The 25,131-nt window shown below is 34.1% G+C and overlaps 2 protein-coding genes across 3 annotated transcripts in view; both read left to right on the top strand.

Annotated features, from left to right (window-relative positions):
- spri (Src homology 2 domain-containing protein sprint) overlaps positions 1–25,131 on the top strand; it is a 223,868-nt gene that overhangs the window by 74,032 nt on the left and 124,705 nt on the right. The window contains exon 2 of one of the 2 annotated variants that reach the window (XM_076121059.1): positions 4,128–4,372. The exons of the other annotated variant lie outside the window; for it this stretch is intronic. Coding sequence (XP_075977174.1) covers positions 4,218–4,372 — 155 coding nt within the window. The 5' untranslated portion in view covers positions 4,128–4,217. The remainder of the gene's footprint in view (positions 1–4,127; positions 4,373–25,131) is intronic. 2 annotated transcript variants of the gene reach the window in all.
- Positions 1–25,131, top strand: part of LOC142977280 (uncharacterized) — a 225,369-nt gene that overhangs the window by 90,594 nt on the left and 109,644 nt on the right. The window lies entirely within an intron of this gene.

Genomic DNA, 25,131 nt, shown 5'->3' with positions numbered 1-25,131 from the left:
TGAAAACAATGCTTATAAATTAAGATTGTTACTTCGTTTTTCTATTCAGACAATAGGCAATAGCTTAGCTTTTTATGTTCAACGAACATGAAAGAGCTGAGTCAACCGATTTGTTTATCAGATTTATTTTTATTTGGGAATTCCTGACATCGTACCTAACTTTCAATATACGAATGGCATTTATCAATTAATTGGCATCATCAATTTGGGCAGCAATAAAGTTAGCCTAAATGGCCAATTGAGCGGATATTAGGATTTGTTACAATTCGATTCCGTTCTCATAACTCTATTGAATGTCCATTGTGGGCATAAACATAAGACCGGTAACATTGAATTATTAAATAGGTTATTGTCTGTTGTCGAAATCGTAAATATACTATCGATACTTGCTCTTACAACCAATTCTATCTCTCGTATTTTACTACAATTAAGCTTATAATATTACCCGTGTTTCATCATACACAATTATCGTCAGTTGTTCCTTATAGCAACATATTAATGTAGTGTTTACAACATTAGTTGTTTTTATTTTTTCTTATGAACTTGTATGGCGAGAAGTAATCGTATGCAAAATGACAGACTCATGTTTATAAAACGGTTGCAGTACTCTTCCTTATACAACGGCGTTTGACGACGTGAGTGAAATATTCAAACCGTTTTCTTTATACGTGAAATAAACTGCAACCGATGTGGATTCCATTTGATACAACCTCGTAAAATGTCAGCGTTGAAATGTCATTTACCCGACTAATAGTTAGTATCGAGTTACTGCGTCCATATATGGTTTAGTGCGCTAATAGTAACCTCGAACTTGAGGCCTACTCACTCCAATTACGGTCTGGGAATTCGATAGTTAAGGAATTTGCGAAATGTCATGACCGGGACGGTTTTGGCATCGATATGTACATAGTACGTATGTGTATCTCGCGTGGGAGGCCAAGAATGTCCGGGCCGATATCATCGTAAGTGAATACATTTTTCATGGCAAATTATATTGCATTCTTAACCCAGATGTTGAGTTGGTATAATGTTGTTTTGTTGTTCTCGATAGATGTGAAGCTCTTCAATTTAAATGTTGTTTATTGCATCTCATTGAAAATAATGATTACAAACCAGAATATGCTTCAGCTTTGATCATTCAGGTGGGTATCAAACAAGACCAAAATCAAATAGCAATCCGCGGAAACCTTGAAAGTACAATCTGAATCACAATTTTCATTGGAACTCAACTGACCATACTCAATAATTATACAACGAATTTTCTTATCTATTCGACCAAAACAGCATTACAAATAACATTAAACTATGTACTTATAGCAAGGGCAACTCGATAACAGTCTGTGATCGGCGATAAGTTTCTTTATAAGCCTTAATGTAGGCTATACTGCAATTATCTGTCGCAGATCTTTTAGATAAACTCCCTAACAACGGACCATGTCGGACCGACTAACGCACCATGAAGGATATTTATGGCAGTCATTACCTATGTGAAATGCAGTTTCTAGGATAGTTGGGGGCGTAATTATATATGTTAGGGTTGTGAGCAAATTATGCCGTATCATAGAACTATTTTAATCGTTTGTCCTACGATTAGGAGGGAAATCAAGTTATTTTATTATATTTTGGATTTCACTCCCTAATTAAACACTAGACTGCAACACTGTAGTTCAAATCCTATTGAAGACTTCTTTTTTACGAACTTAATCCTAACAATATGAAGACTCATTACATTATCATTATGAACAGTGATCAGCATAAGAACAAAAATCACAAATAAGACTAAAATAAGAACCAGAATAATATCTAAATATTTATTATTTATTCAACTACTGTGTAATCCAAACCAGTTTTCAACGCTCAAAACTATTTGTTGTACTAACAGAGGCGTACTAGTATTTCCAATAACCGAATTACGTTAACATAAACACGAATGTTGATAACTAATCCTTGAACTGAAATGTACTATCGATGTAAATATACAAGTTACTAGCTGACCCGCGCAACTTCGCTTGCGTAACATAAGAGAGAATGGGTCAAAATTTTCCCCGTTTTTGTAACATTTTTTGCTGCTACTCTGCTTCTATTAGTCGTAGCGTGATGATATATAGCCTATAGCCTTCCTCGACAAATGGACTATCTAACACTGAAAGAATTTTTCAAATCGGACCAGTAGTTCCTGGGATTAGCGCGTTCAAACAAACAAACAAACAAACAATCAAACAAACAAACAAATTCTTCAGCTTTATAATATTAGTATAGATATAGATTAGTATAGATTTGCGTTACATCGAACACGTTACCAGTTCAATGACATTAGCCGTTTCGTTTAGTAATTGTCGTATCCCTTTAAACAATTGCCGGCAGTCTTGGTGCATTCTTCGCCTTCAGGCTTGCTTCCTGATTAATACTAGCGTCCGCACTCGGTTTGTGGTTTGCGGTTACTCGATGCCGATATTTTTTATTGGAAACGCATTTGCTGTTTGTTGTTAGAAAATTACAGTTACAACTTAGTACCTTTACTTGGCTACTCTCGGTTTTAGTTCAGTTTAGGGATAGGTTTTATTTATACACCTATTCTTTTTCAGTTTCGTAGTTTCTGAAGCTTGGATCCAGGTGGTTTGACAAAGCTCGTAAACAACCTGGATATAGAATTTATAAGAAACTAAGTATTTTGATTTCCTCAAGTTAAAACGTTAGCTTTCCAGTTTAAAGTACATAGTCTGTGTTCTAAGATGTTGTAATCTGTACCTACGGAACAGAAAACTAGACTAAACCTACACCTGCAAGTTCTTTTGTTGATAACTTGATTGTACAAAAACGCGTTTTACTTGAAATATTAAACCTAGTGTTGTTTTGTTATCCTTCACCCACTTGGTTCACACAACCAGTTTCAACATTTCGGTGTAATTTCCTAAACATTTTATTACCGTTATCGTAATTGAGACCGTTTATTGATTGATGGAATTGAAGCAAATTAATTTGCTTGTTTTTATGTATCCCTAATATTATTGATTATTGCAAAAGCGTGTAGGTACATTACGTGGATAAAATATGTATAGGCAAATAGCAAACGATTATATCCCAGATAAGGAAACCAGCATACATGTATTGGAAGGAGAAAAACATTGCTGGCGGACAGCTGAGTAGTAGACTTAAACCAATTAACGATAAATTATGATCATACATTAATTACCTGATTATCTTACTGCTTGCCTTCAGCTATGCAAGAAAACGACGTGTTATTAAACTCATACACATATCCAATATTCACATTAATTATAATCAGTCGAACATTACCGACTAAGCTGCAAAAAGATACCTTGCCGTGTTCCTTCCTCTCCCAACTCGGCTAGAGTTCCTCAGGAAACACCTATTAACCAACCTATTATGAAGGATCTGTTAGCAATTTTAATGATTATGGTGATTGCCTTATAGCTTGTACTGGTATTTCAAATTGCTCGTGGATTTGTAAACTAAAGCGATTCCCTTGCAGGTAGTCGTGTGACTAATATTAGAAGTATTCCGCCTGTTCCGGTGCATGTAGTTTGGTTTAAATATTTTGACAAACACGTTGTACACTTCCCTTAATGTTTGTGAACTAGATTGCTTACTTTTAAAGACCACGTCGCTGTATAGCACACGCGTGGATTTCTTATCCAACAGAATTTGAGTAACATAAATTTATAAAGGTTATTCCTAGTTGCGGATGAAGAATCGCTGTTGTGGTTCCAGTAAAAACGATTCAAAAGAATATTGAAGGTGGATTTATATCGCGATACTTTAGTATTTGGAATTCTCTGTACGATATATTTTTCCTTTGAAACCCGTTCTTATTACCGACTTTTACGCGTGGGTGTCACGCATAATTCACAATATCCCGTTGTTTAGTCAGAGGGATAATAACGTGTGATGGTTGGTGGTCAGTACACCGTGACGGTACGGATGTCGGGCCGGACTGTTCACTTGTTGCTTTCCGATGTTGCTTGCTACACATAAAATTACTTTTATACCGCAGAATTTTATATTATTTGATTTTTTGCTAAAGAAAGCTGGCAACGTGCTTAGATCGAACTATTTGACGACGACGATCCAAAATGTATTCCGTATTTCCAAATTCTAATTCTCAGCTTCACGTGAAAATAGTCCATTCAAAGTGATAGTGCAAATGGACACAGTGTCGAGTGTGTGTAATTAGAAGGAAGGTGCAGTGACACAGCATGTTAATAACGAAGTACACGGCGATCCTGTTGGAAAGTGCGAGGACGACAGAAGCGAGGAACATGGCTCTGTCGAGGTCCGAGGCGTGGTCCTCGTCACTGGACAGCGCGTCCAGCCGACACCGGCCTGTCAGGCGACGCCATTTTGTATACAGGTTTGTTTTTTATTTTAATTTAGTGAGCCAGTTATACTTTTATTCAATTAATAGTTTTGACGTCAATTTTAAGTGATATTTAATTGAATCGTAAAAATTCAAAGTCGCTTGCTAACTGAAGCCGGCAATAAAAAAGCACAATTGCGGCTTGTGTTTCAGACGTCGCCAAATGTTTACAATACCTTATTCGAAAGCATTTGACAAAAGGTCAAAGAACAACAACAATTGCCTCCAGCACTTTTGTCAAATTAATTAATTCTGCTCATACACGGACTTTTGCACGCGGCCACAAGCCAGACAGATTCAAGTTTGCACAAAACGACGACCAATCACAAAGGACATTAGATATTCATCGTATGCATCGGTGCAGCGGCATTAAAGGTAGTAAATAGAGCCGGGACATATTACGAGAATTGAATTTTTATTAGCCTCAATTGCATTCGGCTGTTGCCGAGACGCAACGACGCTTACGATAAACTTTACGATCTCTATTAATTTGATAATGTTTGAAAGTGTTCGTTTTGGTTTCGTAATTTTATTGAGAAGCTTTTGCAAGCGATTCCGCCTCAATGATTAGACGATCAGAAGGTAATCTAATCTTAAAGGCTTGTATATGTTTTAGTTATCTAACTCTAATTGTTAGGAAGCAACAAAATTTGTTGACTGAATGTGCTTGCTGTTATTGTTAAAAGATGGATTCTAAAATCGCTGATTCTGCTTTACAGCAGTACCCCAAATTGGCAAATACAAAGTGTTCTCAGTGTCACAGCTAAACATTCAAGCACTTACTTGACGCACTAGTTGTCATCCAGATCATTCTCAATCTTGTGTAGTAAGTGTCAATTGACGGAATTAGGTTACTTACTCGTGCCCGGCAACTGTATTGGTTAGAATTGTGTTTAGACGTAACATGAAGCGGGCGTGTGTGATGCGGAATTTGCATTATGCCATTCAGTTTGCATGAAGCTAAATAACTGATAAAGAATATTCTGGAACGTTTTATTCTGAACCTAAATTTATTCACATTCGTTTCTTAATGGCCCATAAAGTTTCTTAGAAACAAATGAATAAGTTTAAAGTAAGTATGTAAGTAGTTGGAGAAACAGCTCATGGTAGATTTACGTCTTACCTATTATGGGCACCACAACTCCCTGACCACTAAAGTCGCTAAAAGCTTATTTGGGGCTGGAGACAGGCCTTCTATTTATAGAAAAGAATCATGATATAATTACATGTCCTTGATATGAAGCCCACTACGTTCAGCGCCTCCGCGTTTAAAGAATACTACAAATGCAACATAAATACAATATTAGCATAAAGAAGTTGTCTCGACTGTCTGCCCTACAAGGAGCTTGTTGTAAATGCGTGTGTATTTTGAATATTAAATAAGTCCTCTTTAATTGAGTCTTTGCAATTATTCTCTTTAGTTGTACCTACGTTGTTTGCCAGACGAGTTGGCAAGCAACTGTTTCTTTTGTTAACGTTTTATATTTTCTTTGAAATGGAATAAATGAAAACATGTTTTCTTTGCGCATTTGTTGAGAAGTCAACATGTTTAATGTAGACGTTATTATTTACTGCGTTTATAACCTCATAAAATTCTGTAAATATGAAGAGTTCAAGGTTTTAACTAACATACGGCTTGTGTTTTCTAAACGGCAATAAATTTTGTTCGCGAGCTAAGATTGGCGAATCTAAAAGTCCTACGAACTGTTTTACCGTGAAATAAGGATTTTTCCAGCATATTGAATATCTTACGCTCTTTCAAGCGAAGTTTCAATCTCCCCTTCGAGACTTGCGGTACTTTTGTTTTAAAATATTATCCTTTATTCCAGACTGTTTAATAATAATCTGATCTAACCTTTATTCACCTTTCTGTTGCGCTTCTAAACAGGTGAATACTGCTGTCTATTTCTTGTACTATAATCCTATAGTCAGATCTTTCTTCGTCTTTGACATCTGAATCGAATGAAGGAAAGAATAAAGGGCTCCGAACGAAGTCAACAAATAGTAAATTGGTCGCATCCTGGTCAGAAAGCCATTAGTTTAAAGGAGATCGGCAGATTTCGTACAGTTTAAAGTTTGTGTTGTTTCGTAACAGAATTTGTACCACTTATTAAGGGGACTAAGTCACTTATTTTTATTTGGGAGTATTATTTTTAGAAGTCCGGATTAATTAGAAAGTATTTGTTTATTTAAATAATAATTTTTGGTCCATGGCTTATATTTGTTGACAACTAAAGAAAAAGAAAATCTCATAAGACGTCACTTTTCGTCTGACGTCTACGCATCCGCCAATTTGCTGTTGTTTTGAATTATGGTTTTGACAGCATCTGAGCAATTTAGCGAACTATCGGGGCTTCTAAAAATGGACATAACTTTTACCTCCCAACTTTTAAAAATATAAGAATTTTAAAATAAGCTTGCCTATCATATTAGCTACCAATTAAAACAAAAAGTAAACCTAAACATGACATTTTATAAGCTGTACGAATTCTTCATATAAACCTGCCGTTCGCCTTTAGTAGGACAACATTGACAGCCTGTCTTGTCTAATGTTCATATCGATGATGTTAATCGATATTAATTTGTGTCATTGATCCCAGTGTTATTACTCATGAGATATTGATTTGGTCTTTGGACATGTAGTAAACGGACACATATCACATTCAAGCGGAAGAAGTCTATAACTAAGTTGTCGTACGTGTTATTATAATGTTCATTCAAAATGTTTACTAGCTTTTCGGTGCCCATTAGGATAGGCGCGTTTAAATTCTTCCACGTGATATAGTTGGTTTTAATAAGAAAGTTAACATATCTTTCATTTCTCCAACTTCTCTAAATTCACAATTAAACATTTATACAAACATAGAAGGAGATCAGAAAGCGTACGTAATAAGCCCAATAATACAATCTGAATTCATAACTGCGTAAACGGGTTACAATCATAAAACATCGATATTTATTCGTATTTATTCAATACTTGTCGTATTATTCAATATATCTTCGGCTCGTGACTGCGTGATTGATTCGTATCTCTTAACGGATGGTTGATCAGCTGTTTTTATGTCTTATAAGTAATTGAGAGTAAATACGTCTTTCATAGCATCTTCAGTTATTTAGTGCAGAACTGCATGTACTTTGTAGTTTGTGTCCGGGTGCGTTTAATGAAGGCTTTAATAAACTATTATTACTTATCATAGGTGTATTATTATTGTTTATTCGCTCTATTTTTCAATAGGATTGTTTCTACGGCCTATTGAGAACGTATATTGATTGTAAGAATGGGTACTCACTACTTTGTTTGCTTAATGTATTTTATGTGGAAATATACGTTGTAAGTCAATAATATTTGGTATCTTTTTATGTTCGTAAAGAATATTGTAAGTAGTTATACTTAATTAAAATGCAATCGACCGTAAAGTAATAATTAGTTAAGCTAGAAATAGTGTCTTTTAAAAGTCGTATTACTTATACTCCGTCTAAGAAAAGATATAAATCTAAAAAGGCATTTAACTGTCGTAAAAAAATAGTAAAAGAAACACGCCGATTACCTAGATCAGGTTGTTCTTAAAAAGAAAACCTTAGGTCTATTACTTATGTATATCATTATAGCATTCTTCATAATAGTAAACTAAAGCAAAAAGCTAATAACGCTATAAATTATGTTCCACGGATCGGGTAGCGAAGTCTGCAATTAAAGGATGCAACATGTATGGAAAGGACGCCAGCTAGGCAGCCATTATTTACTGAGCAATCACGGTTCTCCTTACGTTATAACAAGAGCTGCACTTATCATTAATAATAGTGCGGCAAAAATTCTAGACATACGCAACAATATAAATTATATTTTTGCAATGCGACGCTGACTGGGTAATGAAGTGTAATGCGACCGACTTAGAAGACATAATTAATGGCTTAAGAAAAATAATTAAACTGTTACAGCGTGCGTGTAATATAATGAATTGATTTTTGTCAAATATTACCAACTGGCAACTACTAATTGAAAAGTAACGAAATTTCTTTGGCTTTAAGAATCACAAATGAGTACACGATTCATTAGGTTTCTTTCGGTGAACTCGTGAGGTACCCAAGTATCGAGTTTTTTTGTGTAGAAAAAATATTTTATTACAAGTTCATACATACTATAATGCGAAAAGACTTTTTCCCCGACCTAATATTAGCAAAACAATATTGAAACATTTACAAAATTATTTTCTTCTGTCATTCACATGTTGCTCTTTTTCACCTGGATGTTTAAACGAAGTTACCATATTGACGTATCAGTGATTGCCTTAGGGTGGTCGTAATCAAGATTGGCAGCGAAGACGGCCGGTAGAAAGTACACCTAGCCACATCTCACTAACCAAACATAAGTATAAATACCCTCGATCATCCAGCCGATAAATTCAATGAACTTTATTTATAAACTAGCTGACCCGCGCAACTTCGCTTGCGTGACATAAGAGAAAATGGGTCATAATTTTTTAACATTTTTACTGGTACTCTGATCCTATTGGTCGTAGCGTGATGATAAATAGCCTATAGCCTTCCTCGATAAATGGGCTGTCTAGCACTGAATTTTTCAAATCGGGCAAGTAGTTCCTGAGATTGGCGCGTTCGAACAAACAAACAAACTCTTCAGCTTTATAATATTAGTAAGTATAGATTGTATTCATTTATGTTCAAGGGAACATTGTTTTATAATCTTATCTGCGATCGCGGTGCACTCGCGAATACACGTCATTTAGATAATACAACGGACAATGCACTCTTGCATAATGCGGTCCACCCACGTTTGGCAAATTGTTTCAATATTTTTTTTATGGAATTTCTTCAAGACTGTTACCGGGCTACCGCGTTCTGCGGGGTTAGTGAACTTCAAGCAATTAGACCGAGAGCTAGGAATGATATTATGTGGAATGGAAGGAGTTTCTTCAGGAATCATTTTCAAAAGCTATCAAAAATAAGAAATAATTACAACTTACGCATTGACTGAGATTATTTTTTAATACGCAGCAAAATTTATACGCTTTAAGGAACTCACGAATCATAACTATCTTTAAGTCTTGGTGGTTATCTACAACCAAAATTAAAAACAAAGAAAGTACAGCTACTACTTAAACAAAATTGTTTTCTGAAACAATCGTTCACCTTATTCTGTAAACAAATGTTCAATTCAGTAAATAATGACCATCAAGATTGAATGCCCAACACTAATTGCTACGTTGATGAGCGGTTGTCCTATTCGCATGCGGAAACCACACGTCCGTCCATACGTTCTGCAATTCGACATTGCAATTTGGAATGCAATCAGCAAACTATTACAAACAATCGATAAGGGATAAATAGAACGTGATTTTTACTCATTTATCGAGTACTTGATAATTTATCGTTGTAAACTTACTGATTGGGGTGCGTTGACATTGATTGCTATTTTAGGCTCGCCACACGAGTACAGCGCATAACTGCGGCCGCGGTTCTAAATCTGGTATGATGTAACTTGCTTTATTTGTCTTTATAAGACTTGTGATTCTGGCTAACGGCATGGGCGGTCGAAAGTTATTTGAAATTATGGTCTCAAAGAAAATAATTACTGTGCTTTTAGATTCATAGATAACATTATAATCACGCCTGTTATACCTTATATTGTAGGCAGAGGTGCAATACACTCGTGGTACGCCATTAACAATCTTAGTCTCACGTAATAGAAGACGAACCTAGTACAATTTGCTTTTTAATTTAAAGTCTAGTTTATCTGATAACTTTAAATCAACACCTTTTTGACCTAAATGAGTTAGCAAAAGATCTCAAGTAATTATTGTTTTATGGTACTTTTATAGGCTCCTATTTGTATCAGATAATAAAAAAGGCTTTAAAATTATAATTTATTTTAAATACATATTCATTGCAGAACAGTATCTCATAAATTCTTTTGTACATCATTTTACACCTTATATCTTGCGTGTTTACACATGCAAATATATTCATTGATGGTAAAAATGAACGTCTACCAGAAGGTTTGAGCTTTTATTTTTCTACGTCTTCTACATTACCAGCGTTTATTTGTGTTGAAATGGCACGTTTATTATCTCAAATATTATTACTTTATCTACATAAAATATGAGTATATTTTATTTAGCTTACTTTTATATCTTTCATAAATAATTATAGAAATAATAGAATGCAAATACCCTTATGTTTATTGTTGTCTTTATGTGAGTCACACAAAAAGGTGTTCTTATCTAGTATTTATGAAGCATATATTTGTAGAAAGCAAAATAATTTAACAAAAAAAAGATAATAATTGGAGAATAAGCATAAAAAACGCGTCACATTGAGAACCTCTGTTTTCGAAGTCGGATAAGAACGCCTTGGTAGCAGCAGCAATCAAAAGCCTTAGACAAACCGTTGCTAAGTTTTCTCTTAGCTTTATACTAGAAACTTAAGCGTCGAATAAAGATAATATAGAAACGTATTAGAGATGGTATTGACAAACTGTTTGATTACACAAGACAGTAAGTACCTACTAAGAGTTCTCTCGCGAGAACCAAGACAAGATGAGATAACGCTAACGTTGTTCAGTACATTTCACAAATGTAAATAAAGTAATATACTAAACTTTTACGTGAGGACCTCGATAACATTTAATAGTTTTAATAAGTATTATAATGCAATGATTAGGCGTGAGGTTTCCGCAATTTATTTTTACGTTTCGTATTTCTAATTCTATAGACATTTATAGTGCTTTTTAATACCTTCATACGGGCGAATCCATTTTCAAGTTTTAATAGTATTTGTATGTTTCTATCACTTTTAATACGAGACTTAGTTCGCACTTCTATTTAATTATTCGTTATAAGTAAATTATGCATCTTTCAGCTTTGACAATTTGTCATGGCTTTCTCTTTTCGATCCCTCCATATTTCATTTATTTAACAAGAAGGCTACACGTGGTACAATACATATTATATTATGTACTTACAGGAAAGAACCAAAGCCAGCTATTACGATAGCTTAACCCACATTATTATGTTTCCCTTGTTGCCCATTTCTGGTATCCAACAGTATATTTCTTTGGCGTAAAATACAGCTAACCCAAGACTATAACACGAATCTTTATAAATGATTTTACCCTACAGTAAATAAAATCAGACGTAAAACTAAACACAATAAGGTCTATCGTAAATGGTACATTACTGAACCGAAACATATAAATTTTGTTTTTTTTTTCAACAATAACTTCAACAGCATTCATGATTTTTTTCCTTTCTGCCTTCTGGGCCGGGCTCGTGATTTTTCTTTCCTATTAATGCCGATTGTAAACGATAAGCTTAATTTTTGTTTATTTATTCCGATGATTTTATAACGACAATAGATAAAAATCTCAACTATAGTAATATTTTTTGATTAGCAGTTTCTTTATACAATTCTGCACACGAGAAACTTTTTAGATGTATTGTGTGAATCTTAAACCACTATCGAAAAAGTAAATGCAATATGCCAAAGTTTATCTTTATATATATAATTCTTCTGTAAGTGTGTATGTCACTGAACTTCTCTTAAACGACTGGACAGATTTTGATGAAATTCATTGTGTGTGTTCAAGGGGATCTGAGAATGGTTGAGATTGTTAAAAAAAGTTTAAAATTTTAAAATTAAAGACGCGTAGACAGGACAACGTCTGTCGGGTCCGCTAGTTTTCATATAACCTTTAACTGGATTTTACTTACATAAATGAATGTTTCATAACTTATACATAGAATACAACATGGGTAGATGATAATGAATGCAATTATTACGTTGACTTCACATCATTCGTTTCTATTATATCCATGCATGTTTGATACGCAAGACAACCGCACGTAATATCTGTAAATCAGTTCATTATTCCTCTTCGTTTTTGCCACTCATCTTTCTACGGTACTAAGAAATGTACATACATACGTTACCAGTTTTTGCTTACGTTTTGATTGAGTACACACAAGGGTAAATCGTGTCTCGAATATATCCATTTGCCCACTGCATTTACTCAATTATAACAAGGTTTAACACACTTAGCATGAGCACGAAAGTTGCTTGAAATATTACTTAAACGCTTAAAACCTTTATCCTATTTGCGTGTTTAGTAATTATACATACAATAATAACACATTAACTTAATTAATACTAAAAGTACTAAGTTCACATGTTATCCAGAACAAATCGTAATAAGTAAATACAAATAAATAATGCCGTCGGTCTTTTAATTGCGAAATTATATCCCATTAAATACTTGATGAGGTCTATAAGTAGTAGAATGGCACAAGTTTATTGCCCTGCACTCCATTAAAACTTTTCCGAGCTGGCCTCGGTGGACTGAAACCGTTTTTGCCAAGGTTCGTTTCGTCGCTACATTAAATTATGTGTTCGAACTTGGGAAACGTGCACCGAGATATTTTTTTTACGATTTAAACGGACTCCATGAATGGATATTCCGTTGATACAATTTTGCTCTACATTTGTTCTTCTTCCATTCTTCTCTTTGTAAAAACGAATTTTATTTTAAGCTTCCTGATATTTTTTAAAGATTGATATTCAAGGTTTGACAAGAGTTATAATTTCGATTCAAATATTTTTTTTAATTATTTTCAAATAAAAAGGATGCATTGAAGGGCAATGAACTTTGTGCGCCATATTGTTGGACCACAAATCATCCTAATAAATCAGTACGTGCAAGTTATCTGAAGTAATATTTACTTACACAAGACACAGTGATTTGTAGGACGCTCCCTGGCGAGATGAGGCGGAACTTTGGCCAAGCTTCGGCCCCACGTCCAACGTTAATCCGCGTGAATCGCCAAACTTGTAGCAAGCGTGACTCACGCCGTTGCAGTTATGAGCAAACTTACTTTAATAAGACGCATAAAAATTAAGATTAGGCTTTATCTCCCGATTGAGATTGAAGTGGCTTTAAAGATTATTCCCGGACAGTTTCGTCATGATATTGTGTTTACTTCGGATGGTTAGACTCAGCATTTGAGGGTGAGTGTTGTATAGTATACATTAAACCAACTTACTGATGTTTCTGCCCAAAATTTAGTTTCACTTTTGTAACTAAATGAGGCATTAATTAATTATACAGAAACATATTTACCATTAATATCTCACGTCAAACTTGTCTATATTTCAAACATCCATAAAGCCTGTCAAATATACATGTACTTTAACAAGTTTAATCAAAAAACTTTGTTAGATATTGCCAAGATACACGCGAGTTAAATTGACACCCAATCAGGAGCTTTTACACCAAACCGCTTTTATTGCTACAATAGAATTCATTTCATGTTAACTTTGATTTTGATTTTGTTTCAAAGTATTTTAAACCAACGTTTAATCCAAAATAATACATATTATTTACTGGTTTTTACTGTTTTACGATATGGGGTCTTTGTTATCAGAATGTTAATTAATATTAATAACTTAGTTAGCCTACTTATCAAGGCATGGGTTGTGTTCGTTAGTTGTTCACGATAAGGACATACAAATCTTTTATGTTAGCGACTGAATATTTAGTATTATTTGCCCACAGCTGTTCTTGTCGTAATTAGTAAATAAGTACTCATTTGTATTTTTTAGCATTATTGAAGATTTTTTACTTTATGGGCAATTGCTTATTCAGCTTTGGTGATTTTCCTATAAATTGACTCCCTAGATTTAAAGAAAACCCACAAAGCTTTGACAAACCATTGCAAAACATTTTTGTACCATTGATTTAGCAACAATACATACGAGAGTTTAGTATCTACCTACATAGCATGTACTAGATACATGCGTTACACTCGCCCCTATAACTCAGTGCGGAGAAATGCTAACAATTTGCAGCATAAACTACGCATAGTTTTCACAAGCATTTCGCATGTATTGTGACCGTATTATGGGGTCGTATGCATCTTGCGCCGGTATGCAATAGCCAAGACTGCCAAGAGGAATTTATATTGAGCATCGAGGTAGGCTAGCCAACGTATGGTAATTTATGATATTGATTAATATCCTAATAGAGGGGTGTTTGAAGATGAGCGTGGTTATGTGCAGTCTTGCAGCTATGAAGTGAAGAAAGATGGGACATATTAGAACATACCTTGCCAGCTCTTGTTAGGGTTCTTGAAGGGCTTGCAATATATCACAATGCTATTATGTAAATATACAACCTTGCATTGTATTTATAAGAAGATGAGATGTCTGGGATTCATGAAATGTGAGTTTATTATGTATTGTAACGAGACAAAAGGTTCATTTTTGTTAAGGATTAACCTTTTATTTCTAGTCATGCTTCTTCTTTTCACGCAAATTCATATATCTCATTATGTCCTATAATGAACAATAACATTAATTAATATTTTTTAATTATTCACTTCAGTTCTCAGCCAGATGTCGGCCATATTGCAGTGACAATCATAACACAGTATTTGCGTATTGAATATTAAACCGGCGCGGGCGCAGGACGTGGCGAAACTGCACCCACGTTGTAGGATGTTAGTACCCACAGGTTTCGAAATATACCTTGAATATGTAAAACGACGACCCACTTGTAAAATGTTCTTTTATCACCATAAATACTGAAGTTTCATTCATGTATGTGAAATACTGTTACGTTACGTCACTGAGTTAAAGACTGCGAGACACGATTTCATTCATTTTACTTTAAAAACGTAGATTAAGAGTTCATTTTTATGATATGTGTCCAAAATGTTTGTGATTCTTGGTAGAAGCGGCAGAAACAAACAGTAGCTAATATTACAAAAGTGTTTCAAGTAATCAAAAGGGCCAACCGACTAATTACATAATTACAGATCCTTTTGACGGCAGCTGGTCCACATCGTTTCTTTATTGGAGCACCCGCAATGTAAGGCCAGTCACTTTTCAAATACGAATACTACTTAGTCTACACTACTACACACTACTACTTTGACATAAGTTTATTTTCAAACTGTATGTCTTCCCACTTCTATGCAAACTTAGACAATAACTTTATTTTAGTGGCCTAAACTTTACCTGTAGATAGCAGTTGCTCAACGAAAAATATAAAATTTGGAAAAGAACTCAATGATTTATATACAAAAGCCTAGTTCATGAAAAATATAGCCACATTACAAGCATTGCACATTTCTCAGATTGTATTATTCAAATGTCTAGGTAATGTTATAGTCAGAATAGTTACAAGTTTTTCCTAAAATGTTAGCAATATTGTAGTAAATTATTCTACAACACGAACCGCTCGTCGTGGAGTAGCGGCCCAAACTACAGTAATTAAAGACAGTAAATAGTTTAATGGAGAGGATCCGAGCGTCCGTTCAGACATGTTTAGGGACACTTCACACACCTGTCTCGAGCTCACGAAGTTAATTGTCTAAATAATTGAGTCGTAGGACGGAGCACTGCAATGCATGTCAGGTAGGGCTTCCACATTATGCAACCAAGACCAAAAATATTTGACTACCTTAAGGAGAGCTGACTAGCCTCTAAAGTTTGATTTATTCAACAGTTGTTTCCCGTGTCCGTAAAAATCACTGCTGGAAATGCATTTTCGTTCTGTTATTGCCCAAAATATATAAAAGGTAAATATATACGAGGAGTTCAGAGAACCAAGCCTTACAAAGCACGAAATTATTGTCGATTTCTTCTTAAAAACCACTGCTTTCCTTGACTGATCATTTGCCAGTGATAGAAACTTCGAGCATTTCCATCCTCATAAAGATTTCCCGTTGTATGTCTCTCAATAATATCAGGAAATGGCGACACTACATACAGGTGCAGTATGAAGTACTCGGCGAGTGTGAGCCAAGACGTCGTTTGTTAGTTTAATGGGGTAACAACGTGTCAGTTACATACCTACTGGGCTACTTCATTGAATATTTAAACGCAATATTTAGCACATTACGTGGGTTTTGACGCACTAAGGTACTTACTTTGGCGCCATATAAAATATCTGTCAATCTTTAAGTCTAAAATACGGCCTGTCGATAAGTATGCTAAGGTGTTAACGTAATTTTCTTACGACTATTACTTCGTGAGGTCATTCAATGAATATTATGAATGAAACCAGTTGACAGTTGAAGCGGTATTTAGTATCGAAACCACGTCAATTACTTAAATTCGTTTATGAATTATTAGACTTTATCGATAGTAGCAGTAGATTATACTGTAGGTGGTTTAATCGTTGAGTTGTCGGTTAAATAAATCTCATAGCTACTAGTTAAGTATCAAACTAAACGCTATTTATGTAATTACAGTTTTTAGTTTTGTGTTTAAAGTAGTGATGATAATGCCTTATGAAATAAGTAATTTCTTTTAAGCAGTTTACTTAGTGCGACGGATTACCACAATTTAATTAGCGCTAATACAAACACCCGACATTCTAACCTTTTAAACAGGTCAATGAACCCTTATCCGATAGTAAAGCAGTAATAAAGAGCTCAAGGGAGATGAAATAAACAATAGGCATTAAGTTTTACAGTCTAGTCGTCGTTAATTAAATGGCGAAACTTATCGTAGTAAAGTTGATGTTGCGAAATAACAGTATGAGATAATAAAGGGATTATTGCCGGGGCTTGTTCAGCAACTAGCACGGTTTGTGGCTACCGTTGTCGAAGGTTTTATGTACAAGTTTTATTGCACGGAAATAATAAAGTGTAAATAGTGAATGTTGGTGCAACTTTGTTTTGCCAATTAGATTTTATAAGCATTATTGCTAAATCGCAGTGGGACACCCCAACCCGCTTCAGTAATATTACTTTGTTACGTTAGTTAGGGTTAACGTCAGGCAGGCGGCCATTTGTAAAAACATCAGCCAAATCCCTTAACAGTAAGTTTTTAGTAAGAGAACATGTTATAAAGACCACCCAATTGTCGTGGGATAAAGGCAGGAAAAAGAAAAGTTAGTTAGATACTTAGTTTTTTTAGTTATTGCTACTCCTTGACCTAGTAAAAACGTGTTATAAATATTGCTAGAAGTGACTGTTTAAGTTAAACTACATAATACAGTATTATTAAGTTTAAACCTTGCATGATGTGGCGCCATGAACTATTGATACGAGCAAATGCAATCTGACACCTGTCAAAACAAAATGAGCCTCGATTCAAGTTTTCCTCTTACATTCATCATACTCCTATTCACTCATAACCTTGCGTTGTCTACGTCGATATTAGTCGTGTGTTCTTAAAACACGAAACGTTAAAGGTGATTTTAGTACTTGGGTTACCAATAAGTTTAAAATGTTCAGATGGAGCTTAGCATAAATCCAAATTTTAAAAAAAATGTTTTGACGTATAGAGTAGAGTTAAGACATGATCCAAACGATTTGTCTTTTGATTTCGTTCTATACATATGCCTATATCCCTGTAAAATTATTTAAACACAATATGCCTACAAGCAACTTACCGTATCTACTTACCGAATTTTATTTTATTCATTAAAATGACAAGCTGAACAAAATGAATTGTAAATAACGTTTATTTAATAACATAACAAATTGCACAATCGATCATCTATTAACAAAATCTAATTACGCTTTCTAATAGCTTCAAAATAACCAAATTCAATCTCGCAAATAACGAATCAGTAGCATTATACTTTTCGAAGGAAATACATCCACTCACCAAATAATAGATGGCAACAGTTTTGTCAAGGCCCGCAATAACGCAGAACAAACCACAAATTATTTTGCTTTATATCTCCCACTTTATCTTAATAGATACGATGTTGTGCAATACATGAGTATCTCGAGCCAAATATGGAGCAATTTGTTTAAACGCATGTATGAGATGAACGGATTGTCACGAGTTGCAGGCATCGGCTTCATAAATTGGTAGTTTGATGCATTAGTCGAAGGTTAGTGAAGGCACTGTTGAGAATAAATGCTTGAATGAGAAATGGATCATTACGTAACACACGATCTTTAAAAGCTTACAAGACCTAATCTTTTGCTTGTATAATAACAAATGTTTTAAGCAAACTTAATGCAGAAATTCTAAATGTAGGTAATGCAGTTTGTTGCGAGTAACATGTTTTATGCGTTTTATATTGTTTACGTTGTCGACGAAAGCTTTACTTTCTTAGTAACAATATTATTTTATAGAAAACCTCATCAGAATTTTAATTTCTTTATTTTGCGAAATTTGATTTTTGAGAGCAGTGATAGCCGAGTGGTATAAGTTGACACCTCCCACGCAAGTGGTCGCAGGTTCGAACCCGAGGCAACACACCAATGACTTTTCGAAGTTATGTTTGTATTAGAAATAATTATCACATGCTCCAACGGTGAAGGAAAACATCGTGAGGAAACCTTGCATGCCTAAAATTTGTTTAAAACATTTATTGAGGGCATGCAAAGTCCCCAACCCGCACTTGGCCAGCGTGGTGGACTCAAGGCCTAATCCCTTCCTCATTACGGGAGGAGACCCTTGCCCAGCAGTGGGACATTAATGGGTTAAATTTATTTATTTTGCGAAAACGGCGTGTTTAAGCTCAGATTAGAAAATTGAATTTCCTTTCATTTACCTACCCATATTTTATAGCATCTCCATTACTCGTGAATGTGCAAATAATTAACTTTAATACTACAGGTTTTCATAGTAAATTTTATAGATGCTTATATTCAAACACTCATTAAAACACTCGTAAATGTAAGTAACATAACAACATTTGCCTTTTCGCGGAGGAAACTGCAAATCTTTTCTCGCCATCATTAGTTAGTATACATTTAATACACATGTCACTGCGTCTAAAATACTTAGGACCATTAGTGAGTACTTGCAACTGCAACTTGCCTTAATGAACTTTGTTTGAAGTACTACGTTTGAAAAGTTCCGAACATTTCAGATACTTTGAACATTACTTGAGCTCCGGGCTTCTTTTAGTCGTTTCTATCATCAATCATGTTGCGCGACGATATTGCCCAATTCAATATTGAATCAGTCATTTGAAATCAATCTTTCGTACTTCGATAGTATCAATCTTCCTTTTGATACAATGTTTGACTAATGAATGATAAATTTTGTATTAATGGTGGCTCTGCATTCGATTTTAATTACGTGTATTATTTTCTGATTAAGTTATTGCGTTGTGTTTTTTAAAGAGTACTTAATTGTTTTAGAAGATTTTATATAACACTGAATAAAAATTATATTTATGTTAGCCGTAGTTTTGGAACGACACTGTTATTTAATAAAATATATTTAGACGAAACGATGTCGAGGTCTCTGAAGACTCTTTGATTCAGTATTTAACTTTGAATGTGAAGACTAATAATATTGCATCTGTCTAGAATTATGACTATCAATATCGAAGTTTAATAAATTACAATGATATATCCTTGGCATTTCAAATAGGATAGCATGAGGTATTTGTGTTTTAGTAACTCGCACCATTAATTTTGTATCGCGCGATTCTACACTTAAAGTCGCTGGTATTATCAAATATGAGAAGTTTCCTTAAAGGTTATTTGATTGCTTTATAATTTTCTACATCCCTAATACGTTTTTCTTGAATGAAGGACGTTAGCACACTTTGTCCGTTTGAGAACGAGGTAAAACTATACTGAAGTTAGGTACTAAACATAAACAACGACGCAAATATATCTAATAACTACTTAGATGTTATATTATTTATAATGCTTAAAAGTAAAAGTTGTCATAATTTTACCCTTTTAAGTAAATATTGGATGACTTGCTATCTAAAATAATTTATGTTTAAGGAACTGGGTCGCGTAACGTTCAATGAATATCACAAAGCGACATCATTGTAATTGATTGGAAATGAAAACGCTTTTACATCTATATTGGTGGCTAGTGATGTTCTGATTAAAAAGCCAATTTATCGACGTGAAGAAATTAATAAATAGACGAATAAACTACCTACACTAATCGAAAAACTTGAATGTGGACAAACTATGTTTTACGTGATTCGTTACACAAAATAATATAACTATATTATACAAATAATTTTTCAATTTGGCAGTAAGCCTTAATAAATGGTCAGTAACAATAAATTCATATATTGCGATAATCAAAAAAACAATGAAACAAAACGAAAACTACAAAAAAGTCTAATTTAATTTCACACACTTTGTCTTAGCCAAGTCCTAAATAATATAACTTATTCATCATGAGAGCATTTCTCCAATGTATCGTGTTCCAAAGCCCCTATCCATAAAGACATTCAAAACTTATCAACGTCAAACCGTTCACTCTTCATCCCTACATCTCCCCGGGCGCTTCTCCGCAAATATTTGTTTCAATTAGCCGTCTCAGAGGTCCCGCACGTCAAACAAATGATGATCGGTATATCACTGGTGACGTACAATTGATATTGCCAACCTTTTACTTTGTAGCTAGCTAATGGTGGGCCCTTTGTATTGTGTTAGATAGAATTTTTGTAAAGGAAGTATGACGTTTTAACGATAGCGTTTTTATGTGTAGGTATTGATTTTTTATTTTGCTGAAGTGGTAAAGGTTGATGCAAAAAATTAATTGCAGTTGATTCCTATAGTTTTTCGACTAAAGCTTAGAGCTATTTCATTTGGCATTCATAAGTAAGGTTTAAATGGTTAAACTTAGTGTAGAGCACTCCTTATACATATTAGTCATTACTCTACTAAAGTAAACGAAATTTTCGTAAATTGCTTTTTAGCTAAAATATTAATTTAAAACCTCTCAATCTAAAGAGAAAAGTAATTAAAAACATCAAAAGTGCTCGTAAAAATAAAACAAGGTTCTATCTACAAACATCTTCGTAAAACACGACTTGTCGAAACGGAATGGGTAAGATGGCGACAGGATTTTTTCCCGCTAACTTTTGCACTCAGGCCATTATTATTTTTCTGATGTCTGCCTTCCCAAGACTCCGGCGTTAATTAAACGCGACTTAAGACTTAAATGAGTTCGAGTATAATTTTTTGAATCGCGCCTACTCTTAACCGACTAACTGGATTAAAGATTGTCTGGGAAGTTTTGGATGTGATAATAACTTTGTTTTATGACTGTGACAAAAGAAATTTGGTTGGATATTTATCTCACGCGACTTTTTTTTACGCAAAAATGTTTAACATATAAAACCAATGCGTAAAAATATATATTTTAAGTAGGTCGTTTTTGTAAAATTCAATGACAAATAGCTAGAAAAACATAAGATACAACGCATTAAACTCATTAATAAATAATTCACGAGGCAATACAGCGTTCGACGTTCAGCGCCTTTGCATTGTTTAGAGCCACTGCACGATGCGCGCGTTGTTTCTTGCTGTAACTAAACTGTCAGGCGCTTAGTACAAATAGAATTACGGAGTTACTGTTTACTGACTTAGTTCAAGTTAGGCAATTGTAACTTTAGAACAATTATTGTTTCGGCTTTTATAGTAATTTATTTGTGTTGTTAATATTGTTTTCTTTTATTTTCAGGTAATTTAAATTTATTGAACTTCCGAAAGCAGACACTGAATAAATTGTAAGTACCAACGTTTTGTATCTAAGTAATGGCTTTTATGTACAGTCATTATAGATAATGTTTAAGGTATACATAAAATAATTATAGCGTAACTATTATATCACTTAATTAATACGTACACTTTAGATGCTAACATTTGAAATATATATTCAAATGGCTCTCAAGGGACACTAATCCTGAAGAAAGCTATAAGCCACATAGTCTCTTAACTGTAATGACGCTAATCACTATAATAATACACATCAAAGCGAACGATACGCCTATTAAATAAACCCCTAACGTAATTATTATAGCATACATAGGCGCATGTAAATGTACGAGAGTTCTCTACTGAGGTAACAAAAGACCGGTTCGAAACATTCGCTAAGTGAATATTCTGAAGGGGCACCCAATATAATTTACATGGAAATATAGCCAGAATCTATTTAAGGAAGTGGCTTGGCTGTTCAAGCTTGAGAGTAGATTGATATCTTAAATAGGCGTAGTTATGATTGTCTATTATATTATCCTTTTGTCTTTTTTTGTTTGGATGGTGAACTAGGTCCACGTTTATGCCGTTTTTATACGTTATAACTGATTATTAAATAAATTGAAAACATACTATATCATTGCATAAAGGTGCAGTTTATGTATAGATTATGCCTAATTATAGTTTTTGATTTGAAAAAAGATTTGTTTCTGATTAAAAAAAGACTTGTTTGTGTATCAAATGGGAACACCAATTTGTTTTGGTTTTTGTATATTTGAATTCATTTTCCCCCATTTTATGGGTACACTTTTTTCATTTCTTATACACTTTTCTTTTTACTTTTTATGGCGCATCTAGTAACAAAGACGTAGATCCAATGTATTTTAATACAATTTACAGTGGCGTCTTGTTGGCACAATCAGGACTCGTCGCTACTAATTGTAGCTTTTCTTTGTACAAGTCGCCGCTCCTACCGGCTAACAAGGGTAATCTAACTAAAATTAGTGAGATAGTCTTCAAGTCTAGGGAACAAAAACGTTTTAGATACAATAGTTCATTTAAATAATCTAGTTACGAGAGTACGAAGTTTTAAGTTTTTACTTCAATGTCGTTTATTTATTTAGGGTTTTCTAAAAAGCTGAGCGAATTTGATTGTAGTTGAATGAACTTATTGCAGAAAAGGTTATCCATATCTTTATTTAACGTTATTTTCCTCCTACTTGTAAATATATTAACATTTTTATAACGATAGAAAGGAATTTATGACAAAAAATCCCCACAAAACTTTTTGAATTATTCCGTAACCAGCGCTTAATCTTTATTGTTCATCTACATTTACACGACTGTACCTAATAGCCACTAAAATAAATAAAAATTAGTTGACTTCCACCGACTCTCCTATTAGGTACAGTCGTGTTCGAAATCCCGGTTGCGATTAAAATCAATGAAGTACGCAGGGGCAGCCGCCACTTAAAAATAATTCATAGTCTCCCCTTCATTACCCTCCTTAATTTATAGAAAATACTTTCCCAATGGTTTTCTACGTAATTTCATTATGGCAAATTTTCTTTTGAGATGGTTCGCCAATCGATTTAGTGGACTTTGGGACAAAGCGTTTTTTAATTAATTTTGATTAAGAATCAATGCTCCAATTTGTTTTATAATGAGTTTCATTACGTATACGAAATCTTAATGAATAACAATAATTTTTATCAATAAGTAAACGTAATACTGATAAAGTCGAAGTGTATTCTAAGAACATTTTGTGATTAACCCTAGTTCCCCCGTAAGGCTATTCTTCAATCCTTAATCAAAGCGCAAGATCTTACTATTTATTTGACGAATAAATACTTAGTTGCAACAGCCTGGTTGCAATCATTTAACATTGGAGTGCCTTGAACGTACTATCTTACACCTAGATCTAAGATTTGCATGAAGATTCAGAAAGTCGAGAAAGCAAGGAAGGCAGGGATCTCTACCGTTGTGGTTTAGATTTCACTTTCTTATAGACTGCCTATCTCCTAGTTCAATGGTCTAAACAGATCATGAACCCAGGTGTAAAAGTTTTACTCTCATGGACAGCATAATAATAAGTTCGCATATTCAACGAAATTTATGAAATCCATTTAAGGCAAAGGAATAAACTAAACGGAGGTATTGCTTTTAAGTATATTTTTGCTCAAGATTGGCAATTTTGGTTGAAAAAACTGGAGGCCGTTGCATAGCAGTGAGACACAAAAGAGGACTGAAAAAACGTACTACAAGCTCCTACATTCACAAAATATTTTCCAAATTCTGAGACTGTTTTCAAAATGACTACTGCCGTTTGCGAATAGTAAACACACGTTCAATCCGTTCTGAACTATTGAAGCCTCTTGGGATTACGTACAAACTAATATCTGAACACGACATATTCATATTCATCATAAATAATATAATTATCATCACAAGAGACATCAATTCAGCGCGTAGATCATTATGCACGTCTTCGTTAATGACAATACGCGTTAGTCAGCGATTAATTATCGCATATTAATTAATCCCCGTACATCGAATTGTGTAAAGTGGGTAATGAGATTACCGCCAGCTAATAATATAATACGAGGTATCGAGCGTTCATTGCCAATATTACCATACTTATATTTTATACCAGCTTACTGTTAGCCAATGCATGATGTTTAATTACAAATATTTGCTATAGGTTTTTAATTATTTTATTTTTACAATGAAGTCCCGTTGAAAGTATGGGAAAATGGAAGTTATTATTATTTTACGTTTTGTGGTTAATAAGTAAGAAGTGCATCTTTACAAAACCCTATTTGCAATTCTCTTATTGTAAGAAACATGATCAACTTGATTATAATTAAAAATAATTATCCTCGGAATTAGATAATTCTCTAGCGAACCGTCTGCGGTTGCGACATTTACTTAGACTAAGTTAGCGATCAATGAATTCAATCACTCGGAAAATTGGATATTACATAACACAGAACTATTACATAAGATAAACATCAACAAACAGTTACAATAACTGAATATTGCCGAGCGACAAAACAGCGGAAGCTGGCTAAAGCCACTCGTACATACAATCACACAAACCACGATAATAGTGAAGCTGTATTGTATTTTCGCGTTTCGTGACAAACGCACTTCACATATGAAATATGAATAGGAAAAGGGAGACAGGGTGAAATTTTATGAGGCTCCTACCAAAATATATCATCGTACTTGTAATATACTTTTGTATAAACAAATAAAATATGTGGGGCATAAACATTCGCGGATATAGACGCAGTTTTCCAACACCTA

This window comes from Anticarsia gemmatalis, chromosome 12 (genome assembly GCF_050436995.1).
Source record: "Anticarsia gemmatalis isolate Benzon Research Colony breed Stoneville strain chromosome 12, ilAntGemm2 primary, whole genome shotgun sequence".
Lineage (NCBI taxonomy): Eukaryota > Metazoa > Arthropoda > Insecta > Lepidoptera > Erebidae > Anticarsia > Anticarsia gemmatalis.
This window is presented reverse-complemented; position numbering and strand designations above follow the sequence as displayed.